This window comes from Cariama cristata, unplaced genomic scaffold, assembly GCF_000690535.1.
Source record: "Cariama cristata isolate BGI_N322 unplaced genomic scaffold, ASM69053v1 scaffold28663, whole genome shotgun sequence".
Lineage (NCBI taxonomy): Eukaryota > Metazoa > Chordata > Aves > Cariamiformes > Cariamidae > Cariama > Cariama cristata.
The window spans coordinates 41744-52148 of NW_009609533.1; the positions used below are offsets into that span (position 1 = coordinate 41744).

The 10405-nt window shown below is 54.2% G+C and overlaps 1 protein-coding gene across 1 annotated transcript in view; it reads left to right on the top strand.

Moving 5' to 3' along the window:
- The window catches only part of CDH22 (cadherin 22, type 2), a gene marked incomplete at its 5' end in the record, with an annotated part of 51652 nt that overhangs the window by 39635 nt on the left and 1612 nt on the right, over positions 1–10405 (top strand). The window contains 4 exon segments of the mRNA XM_009697562.1: positions 11–132; positions 446–563; positions 9798–9935; positions 9938–10039. Of these exon segments, the coding sequence (XP_009695864.1) occupies positions 11–132; positions 446–563; positions 9798–9935; positions 9938–10039 (480 nt within the window).

Genomic DNA, 10405 nt, shown 5'->3' on the forward strand with positions numbered 1-10405 from the left:
TTTGTTTCAGATAATCACTCACAGGTGTCGAGAGCCTCTCTCCGTATCCGTATCCTGGATGTGAATGACAATCCGCCTGAGCTCGCCACCCCCTATGAAGCTGCTGTGTGTGAGGATGCCAAGCCAGGCCAGGTAGCGAGTGTCCCCCAGCCCTTCTCCAAGGTCTCCATCAGCGCCTGCAGCAGTCTTGTGCTGCGTGCAGCGCTCCGGACCAGTGCCAGCCTGCCTGTCCTTCCCCTTCTGCCTGAACGTCTTCCCATGCAGCTGCTGTCACACTGGGATCCACTTTGCTGGTGTCCTACAGCTAAGCCTGTCTACAGGGGCAAAGGCTCATCCCTTGTTGTGGCAGAAGCCGGTGATGCTCTGCTGGGCTGGACCCTGCGAGCGGGGATGTGGAAGGGGCTGCAGAGGCAGCACTGATTCTCATCTCTGTTTCTCCCTGCAGCTGATCCAGACAATAAGTGTTGTGGACCGTGATGAGCCTCAGAGTGGCCATCGTTTCTACTTCACACTGGCACCTGAAGCCACCAACAACCACCATTTTTCTCTGCTGGATGTTAAGGGTAAGCCCTGCTGCACCCTTCCCAGTGCTGCAGCCTCTAGGCTGAGCAGCACAGCTGGCCATGGGGAGGGAGATGGGGCTGTGGCCTTATGGTCCATCTGTGCTGGATGGAGCTCAGGATGCTTTGGGCACTCCACAAGGCTCCTTGCCAACCTGAAATGGTGGGACTGGTCAGCTAGCAGTTTGGATTTCCTCAAGGAGGTTCTGCCAGCTTGCTTCTCTGCTGCAGGCAGGTCTAAAGCTCGTCTTGTGCTGTGTGGTTAGCCTTTAGTGTTTTCAGAGCTCCCGGTCCCTTTCTTGATGTAAAATCTCCAGCCTGCCTGCAGGCAAGGAGATGATGCGGATTTCCAGATGAACACACTCCCGTTTTGAGCATTATGATTATGATTTATCCCTCTTCAAGGTAAATCCTGGCGCACGGGTCATCCCAAGGCCACTGCACGGGTGGGCAGCCCCTGTGCCCCCGACAAATGGGAGTAGCTCAGGAGTCTGAAAGGCAGCAGGGCTGTGCAGGAGCCAGCCCTCTGCCGTAGCGGGTTATCTGGGATGCAGCCAGCAGAGACAGATTCCCCGTTAGGTGGTGGCTCAGGAGCACAGTTCCTCTGCGTTTCCTGAGGCGCATCCTGTCCTTTGGGAAACGCAGCTGGGGAGGGCCCGTCTGTTCCTCTGGGAAGCTCTGGGCCTCTTTGCACCTCTGTGCGGAGCAGCTCCTGATGACTCGATCCCCACCTGCTGCTGTAACCGATGGGGTGTGATGCAGGTTTTGCTATTAGGCTTTGCAGACTGTAAGGTCAGGCTGTATTTGTGTGGACGATAACAGTCCAGAAAGATAGTTATCAGACTGCTTCCTATTTTTGACTGGTGTTTTGGGTGAATTTAGGAGCTGATTGCAGTGGTAAGTACAGCAGGAACCCATCCAGATACTGGGATCTTCTCCAGCCAGATGTACACTTATTTGTCAAAGGGGCCAGGTTAGATGGAAGCCAGCAGACAACACTGAAATGCTGCTTCATTTTTGTTGGTTTTTTTTTTAAACCTTTTTTTTCTCTGTTTTTGCAGCTTCATCTGACAAAATTCTGATTTATTTTTTTCTGAGCTTATCAGACGAGCCTTCTGCTGATGTAAGATCCTGCTTGTTCATTTTCGTTCAGCATTACTAGGGATAGTCAAAATGGAACTTGCAGCAAAAAGCTCCAGATGTGATTGTAGAAGGACCAATATTGCTTTGAGTCCTAAGAAATGCAGCTGTCTCTGACCTGAGTCCCTCCCCCTGCGCTCATAGGGCAGCTGTTCACAAGACCTTTGCTTCTTATCATGTAAGCAAGCTTTAATCCTCTGCAAGATATTGCCCCACGCCCAGCAATTAACTTCCTTCACTTTCTCTGAAGGACCTTTTGAAAATGTGCTTGAGCATGCTGAGTTACACACCGGTGTCTGTCCCTACCCGGACCCCTCCAGAAGCTCCGAGGGGCCCAGGGCCGCGCTCCCTACTCTGGGCCAGGATGTCTGCTGCAGCTGGGTTGTAATCCTAGAGCCATCACTGCTGGCAGGAGGGACCTGGCCAGGGGTGGCTGGACCTCAGCGGGGGCTGCTTCGCTGCCTGGTGCCTTGTGGGGATCACCCCTCATTTGTGCAGCTGGGGTTCACCAGCAGCGACCCAAGAGCTGGCATTGCAGGAGGGTGCAGGACACAGGCTCATGCACCGCCATCTCCTCTGGAGCTGCTGCTCTCTTGAGTGGGACGAGGCTCTTGTCGCACAGGGTAATCCTTCGTGCTAAATAATCCCACAAACTTCGCGTGTGGTGCAACACTGCATAAAATGAGTAAAAGCTGGCATCACCTCCCGCCTTCTGCTCTTGTGAAAACAAATGCTGTTGCTGCAGGGTTATTCCCAGGGTGTTTGGAGACCCTCCCAATTGCCAAGCGATGATGTCTTCCACAGCAAGAGGAGGCGGCTGCCTGTGCAGATGGAGACACCTCTCATTTCTAATGTGTGTGTGTTTTAGTGGTGTCTCCCTTTGATTTCTCCCCCTCCCCCTTTCTCCAATCCATTGAGCACCCCGGGTGTGCCTTCGCCCCCTGCTCTCGTGGGTTCCCTTGCTGCATCCTCCTTTGTTCCCCCCTTGCCTCCCTCTCGTGCGTTCACCCCTCTTGCACTTGTCTCTACTCCTCCGTATAAACATCAGTGGTGACAAACTGCTACCACCAGCCCATCTGTTTCTTTGTACAAATTTGTAGCTAGTTTTGAAACGTGATTTATAAATATTGCTTTTGCAGCCAAGGAGTGACACTGATGGATGTCAGCACAGATGGATTCACTAAGCTCTTGCTTAAATCCTTCTCTCTTTTGCTTTGCACCCACTTCCCTCAGCTCCTACAAGGCAGCAGAAAGCCACCTCAGGAGGGTGACTTGTCGTCAGCATGGCAGGGACCAGCATCTGCTTGGGAACGCTCCCATTACAGTTCAGGCAGGGCAAGAGCACCGGCCGTAGCAGGGCTGGTAGGTGGGGAGCCTGGGTAGCGAGTTAGCTGCGGGCTGCTGGAGAGGGGTCCAAGGCTCCAAGCTGGCCGCAATGTGGAGTGGCTCCCTCGGGGGTGCGGCAGGCTGCACCCCAGTGGGCAGGGGGAGCGCAGGGGGCGGCTGCTTGGGCAGGCACCTCGCTGGCAAAACTGACCCCACAGGAGGGTGGGGAACCAGAAGGAGTGAGAGTCAGTTAAATGTTAAAGTGCAGAGCCCCGTCGCACGGGTGGGAGCAGAGCCAGGCAGGGTATCGCAGGAGGGCCAGAGAGGATGCTGAACGCAGCCTTGGCTCTTCTAGGGCTCCTCGTGGGCAGCATGGAGGAAGCCTGCGAGGGTTTTAGGGAAAGGCCAGGGTGATTGATGGGGCAGCCTGTCCATCAGATGAAGAGCTTGTAGAGTACCTGTTAGTAAGTGGGTTTATGGCAGTGGTCACAGGGCAGGTCTGCTGTAGCCTGATACTGCCACGATGCAGTCACGACACTGCCGCTTGCCCAAACTCTGCTGGGTCAGGCCCCACTGCAGCCAAAACTGCATGGAGTGGGGATGGCCCTTACAAAGTGCCTGTAGTTAACACCTGCAGCCTTGCTTGTCAGCTCCCAGTAGCACACAGGACTGCCTTGGCTCTGATGCTCCAGGTCAGAGATACAAGAGCAAAAGGTGACCCTGCAGGAGACTGCATTAGCTGAATTATAGCTGGTTTGCAGGAGTCAGACTTTTAGAAAAAGTGCCATTTGCTTCTGGTATCTCTTTCCTTGCTTTTGCTCTGTCCAAGGGAGTGCTCAAGCACTTTGTAATTCATCAGACGAGGAATAAATGTCATGTGTGATAACAACGGCCGCGATCCAGAAGGAAGTTGCCCGGCAAATGAAGTGCCTAAAGGAAGAGGTAGAATTGGAAAAGCTGACCTCACCCAAGTCCAACTGGTGCCATTCCAAAGGCACTCACCGTCCTCTGCCTCCTAACTCACCTTTTGCTGGGTCTTTCTGGCCTGAGAAAATTGATTACAGAAGGATCAAAGGCAATTTAAATGTAAAATCATGTTCTCCAAGAAATGCTAATTGTGTTGGAAGGGATGGTAGAAAGCATCCAAGCCCAGCAACCTGGAAGGTGTGCTAGATAATGTGGAGTGACACATGGAGCTACTGACTCCAGAGCTCAAGGGCTAGGCAAGCAGATGTCTGAACTCTCTGCAGGTCTCATTAAGAGCGTGTAATGGGTGATAGAAGATCTGAAAATTGTAACAATCAAAAGCAAAATGTTAGGATTCGAGGATTGCCTCAGGATGGAGGAAGCCTCCTCCAGCCCTGCAGGGATGCCATTCTCAGCATGAGCAGCGCAGATGCTGATCTGACGGGAGGGTGAAAAAGAACATTGAATCTCTGCGGGGACTGAGAAAAAGGCAAATGAGCAGCAGTGGTGCTGTGGCCTGGCACCCAGAGAACTTGGGAGAAGGAAGAGGCAAAAGGGAAAAACGGGATTCTTCTCCCACCAGCTGCACCTGCCTGGGGCTGGAGGGGGGTCTGCTCCTTTTGGGGAGCTCTGGCAGCAGTGTGGCCACAGGCCCAGCCAGGAGCCGGCCGTGTGCTCCTCCCCAGAGCTGGCGTGCCTGGGCACCGGAGCTGCAGAACAGCTGCTGGAGCAGGGGAAAGCAGATGCTCATGGGGCCCCAGGAGTGTGGGAGAGGGCAGGGATATCGAAATCCAAACTGGAGGTAGCTTGCTCCCTTCTGCTCTTCTAGCGCTGTTCAAGATTGAGTTATGAGAAGGATTTATTAGGTCTGTCTTTGAAGCTGCCAAGAGCCTCTTTGGAGAGGGAGTCTGAGAGACTTAATTATTTTATTATTCCTAGTGATACTGTGCTACCACCAGAGTATATTGCATTCCTAAACTTTCTTCTTACAGCGCTATTGACAGGTCCCTGCACACTCAACTCACGTTGTTTTCTGCCTTGTCTGGTGACTTGCTTCTCAAGCAGGCAGAGGTGCCGTCTCCTGTCCGTCACACAAGGTGATATGATGCGACACAGGATAACATCACTCTGTGGTCAGGGAGAGGGTGGCATAGGAAACCCGGGGAGGAAATGTCAGTTTGTGTAGCAAGATGGCAGTGATAGTAAATGGTTTGGCTTGGGGCTTCAGAGAACACATGGCACAACCTTTAGAGTGGTGTGACCGTTGCACAAAGTGCAACCTCACGAGGACTGGGCAGAAAAATGTAAGTGTTGAGATCCGAACTCGTCTGTGCAAGAAAGCTGTGGATTAATGTCTGCTCAAATTTCATTACCACCTCCTGGGAAACACTGCTCCTCAACCTTGTGACCCCAAAAATGGAGTTAGCAGAAAGCTGCTACAGAGGAAGAGACACGAGAGGCTGCAGGGCTAGGCCCGCCTGGCTTTTCTTTGCAATGCTCAGGCTGTGCCGATACAACAAACCTATGCCAAGACACACATCCTGAAGGAACTACCTTGGGTCAGCCTCATGCAGAGAAACAATTGTACCAAGAGAAATTATGTTGTTTTGTAGGAGGTGGCTTTGGATGCACTTTCCAGGATATGTTTTCCCAGATACAGCCAAAATTTTCTTCACTTCTATGGTCAAATAGACTATATTGCATGGCAACAGCACTGCTTTTTCTGGAGTATCTCGGAAGGGAAACGGAAGAAGTTTGCAAGTAACGGGTGCAAACACCCAACAGAGCAAACACTTGTCCAGGGTGCTTGGGCAGCCAGGAGCACAGCGGGTGGGCAGCAGGGACGCAGCTGGAGCCGTCTCGGTGCCTGGAGGGGGCTGGTCTCTGCTAGACTGGGATCTGGTTGTCCAGCCTTAGTGAGCAATGGCATAGGTGTAGACATGAAATTTCTGTGCATCTCCCTCCTGTAGGAAGTGCTCACGTCACCCTGTTCAATAGAGAAGATGTAGTTTCATGATATTTGAAATAGTGTTTTGTAGTTATTGTTTTTGTCTCTCTCCCTAGCACCGAGTTTTGGGTTACAGAGCAAGACCTCAGCCCCCTCCTGAGTTGAAGTTTCTCAGAGCAGAGCTGTCTGTTGGGCTGCTGATATATTTAAGTACTGGCTGCTTTATTTTGGCTTTGTGAATTCAGCAGTGAAAATATTTCTCCTTCCTGTACTTGGCGGTGAGGGGGCTCAGCAGCGCAACATGCTGTCTGAGCTGAGGTTAGTGGCTGCCTCTCTGCAACTTGCACATGTATTTCCCCTTGATTTCTAAAGACTGATTCTAAAAACACAGTGTGCCTTGTGGCAGGTCCCTAACAGGAGCTGGAGCTGGCTGTAAACAGAAGGGGAGTCGCCAGCCTTCTGCTGCATTTCCAGAGAGGTGAGGAGCTGATGCTGTGCCTGCATTTACACAGCACTAAAGGGGTGCTCGCCCGGGCAGAGCCCCGGGAGAGCTGCCAAGCACAGCTTTTCACCAGACCTGGGCCAGAGATGGCTGAGCAGCATGTCGAGGTAAAGCGCTGTGTGCACGGGGATCCTCCAAGCCAGGATCCGACCAGGAGCTGAGGCTGGTTACCTGACTGGTGTGATGGTGCCAGCAAAGGCGACCTTGCTGCACCAGAGGGCTACAGCCTTGCTCGCTCACAGCAAGTTGGTCTGTCCCATTTGTCCTGTGGCTTCATCTGCCCTGGATCCAGATGCCCGAGGCTTATGGGCAAGCTAAGGAGTTAGTCCTGGCCTCTTGCTGAGATGGTGCCATTACTGTTATTTGTATCTCCCTGGTATGCTCCAGCAAGCTGAGGAAGTAGCACCAAATGAGATCTTGTTACCTTTGTGCAAATGATTAGCATAACAATGATTATTTTTTTCCCTAGCTCATCCTTGGTAGGCAGTAGGCAGCTTCTCAGCAGACTCCACTGCCGGCAGGCTGCTGCGCTTGCTTCAGCCTCCCTGCCGCCTGGGGAGCTGGGGCTCCCCTGCTCCTCCTGACAGCTCTGCCGAGTTGCCTCTGTGCTGGTGCCATGTGCTGCTGCAGGAGTCTCAGACGTGGTGGCAGATGTTCTGCAGGACCAGGTGGCTGCACAGGCAGAGGGTCGGTGATCCCTGCCTCATGTACGCAGAAGCCAGGCAATGTGTGTGGTGCAGAAAGATCATGCTGTCAGCTGTGGGCAATCCCCACCACAGGCTGGTGATGCTGCAGCACTCAGATCACGTCTGCATCGAAGCATGGCTTGGTGCTGGGTGCTGCAGCCTTGCAGATGGAGTGCTGACATTGCATGTAGCATCTCCCTTCCAAGGCAAACTGTTCCCTGATTGACTTGTAGAAGTATTCATAGATTCATAGCATGGTGTGGTTGGAAGGGACCTTAAGATCATCTCTCCCCAACCTCCCTGCCATGGGCAGGGACACCTTCCACCAGACCAGGTTGCTCAAAGCCCCATCCAACCTGGCCTTGAACACTTCCAGGGAAGGGGTATCCACAACTTCTCGGGGCAACCTGTTCCAGTGCCTCACCACCCTCACAGTGACGAATTTCTTTTTTATATCTAATCAAAATCTACCCTCTTTCAGTTTACAGCCACTACCCTTTGTCCTATCACTACATGCCTTGTTGCTGTCATCTGCTTTGTGCTCCTGAGGGTGTTGCCTGCCTGAAGTCTGCTGTTGCAAGCAGAGATGAGTGAGGTTACCTGGAAAATTCCCTTAATGGATAAAAGATGCTATATCCAAAGGAAGAGTTTTTTTTCTAGCGACCTGCAGCACAGTTCTGTGTGCATGAATAAGATCTAGTTTTGAATATCACCCTTGTGGCATTCAGTGCAGCCTCCAAAGGTTGGCTGGCATGGTCTTCTCTCTGGTGTCTTTGCCTTTCCCGCGTTGAGCTCTTCACGGCAGACCTGTGCTCTCAGGTGAACTGGAAGAGGTGACTTTCACCCTGTCTCCTTTATGCTGGAATCCCGGGTCTCCCCAGCTAGGGTGCCAAAGGCTCCACGCTCCCCAGGAACACGGCTGTATGCTGGTAATACAGAAAACTCTGGTGGGCCGACTCCAGAAACCTGACGATAGGAAGCAGCAATCTGGTGTTTAGCACGGTGACAGCAGAGTGCTGTTCTGAGCACAAGCCCGTGCAACTGCTGCCTCCCCTCTGGGCACAGGGAGCCCATCTTCCTCACTCCTGCTGCACCTAGCCATGCTTGGCTCCACCACATGCTGGGTGGGCTTTGCCTCTGCACTGGCGTGTCAGCATGGGGGGCACAGATTGCCCCAGCCCCTCCTCTTCCAGACTGCCCTGAAGCAGGGACCAGGCTTGCCCTTGCTTGGCCTTTGCAGGGGTTGGTTGCAGCAGTCCTGTGGGCAGATCGTCTGCACCTCTGCCGTTTGTACTGGCAGAGCTGGGCGAGGGCTCAGCACTGGGACCCTGGCAGACTCTGCCCAAACTGCATAGCCCCCATCCCTGGGCAGCCAGGGGAGAGGTGGGCTCTGTGCTCTGCTCTGCCCTAGCTGCTGCACAGCACCTCCGGGATCTGCCCTGCTTCCCATCTGGCTGGTGGATCTGCCTGACCCGCGGCTTGGCATGTCCCTGCCCCTCTGCCCTGCTCTTGCCTCGTCTCCTGTCCCTGCCATGCCACATGTGCTCCCGTGCAGCACCCAATCCATACAGCAATTTCCGTGGTGGCAGACAGCCCAAGAGCCAGAATTAGAATAGATGTCTTCTCCGATCGAAGAGCTGATTGATACAGAAAGGGCCAGTCCAGCATAAATCAGGTGCAATGAGGAGAGAGTCTGTAGACAGCAGCACCTTGCTCTGAGCAGGCCAATCTACATTTTATTAGATAAAGACTGCAGACAGTTGGCAGCAGCTTCTGACGTCTGGCCGCCATTGTTCAACTACTATTCAATCTCTTCCTGCCTGCTCTGCTGCTGGCTAGCAGCGAGTAGCAGACATGAGCAGGGAGCTGAGCTGATTTTCGGTCCCTGTTCCTGCCCTCCCTGCTCCAGGTCGTCTGGGCACAGCTGCTGCTTGGGTTCGTCTCTGGCACCGGGGCCCTGGAGGGTCCCATGAAGTGGCCATGTTAATGGGATCGTAATGGGTTATGCTGTGCCGGCTGAGCCCCTGAAACAGCAGGGTCTGAGCAGATGGGGAGGAGGATGTCTGGCTCAGCTGGAAGGCTTGGAAGGAGCTCTGCCTGCGCCTTCAGAAATTACAAAGGATCCTAGGGGTATTTGGCCCCCTGGCTGAGGCAGGACCCTTCACCCATGGTTCTTGGGCTTGGAAGCAGTAACTGCTCTTGCAGGGTCAGTGCCACCTGCAGACCCCCATCCACTCTGGTCTCCATGTCAGCAACTGATTTTTATCCTGATTCCTGCTCTGTGCCCCTCTCAGAGGGCCTTCCGGAAGGTTTTTTCCCCCTCTCTCTGCTCTGACGGTTGTTTGTCAGCATGGCTCAGACATCCACATGCTGTTGCTCCTGTGTTGGGTTTGCCGTGCCCTGGGCTGGCCCCGAGGTGCCTGGCGAAGGGGCACATGCTGGAACGGAGCTGGCTGCCTCCAGGCGCTCGGGGTGCTGAGGGGCTGCAGTGCACAGGAGCCATGAGCTGGCTCTCTGCTCCCCTGTGATGGAGAGGAGGGAGGCTGTGTCCCCTCCTTGGGCAGTTGCTGGAGCTGGTGCACAAACAACTGCTGTTTGTCTTGAGCGTGGAGTTGCTCATGGCTGTGCTATGGGAGTGACTTTGCTGTGGGTTTGCTTGTTCCCTGCAGACAACACAGCTGCGGTGCACACGCAGAGAATGGGCTTCAATCGCCAGGAGCAGGATGTGTACTTGCTCCCCATTTTGGTGGTAGACAGCGGCCCCCCAGCCCTCAGCAGCACAGGGACTCTGACCATCCGCGTCTGTGGCTGGGAGCCATCCAGTCCTGCAACAGCACAGCCTACGTCGTGTCAGCTACGCTGAGCCCTGGTGCCCTCATTGCGCTTCTGGTGTGCATCCTCATTCTGGTTGGTGAGTGCCTGCCTGTCCCCTGGCCTCCTCCTGTCCTGTCCCGTCTCCTCTCCACCCAGCATCACACAGCTGAGCGCAGACAGTTGCTGTGTGCATGATGCCGGCTCTGTCACCTCTCTCCTTGCCGGTAGCTGCAGCGCTGGAGGCAGGAAGCCTGGCCCCTGCCTGTGGGGGACCATCAGGGAAGCTCCCATGTTTGTCCCAGCTCCTGTGCGCTGGGCTCCACAGGGCAGCCAGAGCAGGGCTCCCTGTGCGCAGGCAGGCGTGCTGCTGCCTGGCATAGACTGGACGGCTGCTGGTTTGCCCACTGCCTCGATGGGCAGGAGCCAAAACCTGCCCGCTGGCTGCCGTGGCGTGCCCACAGGA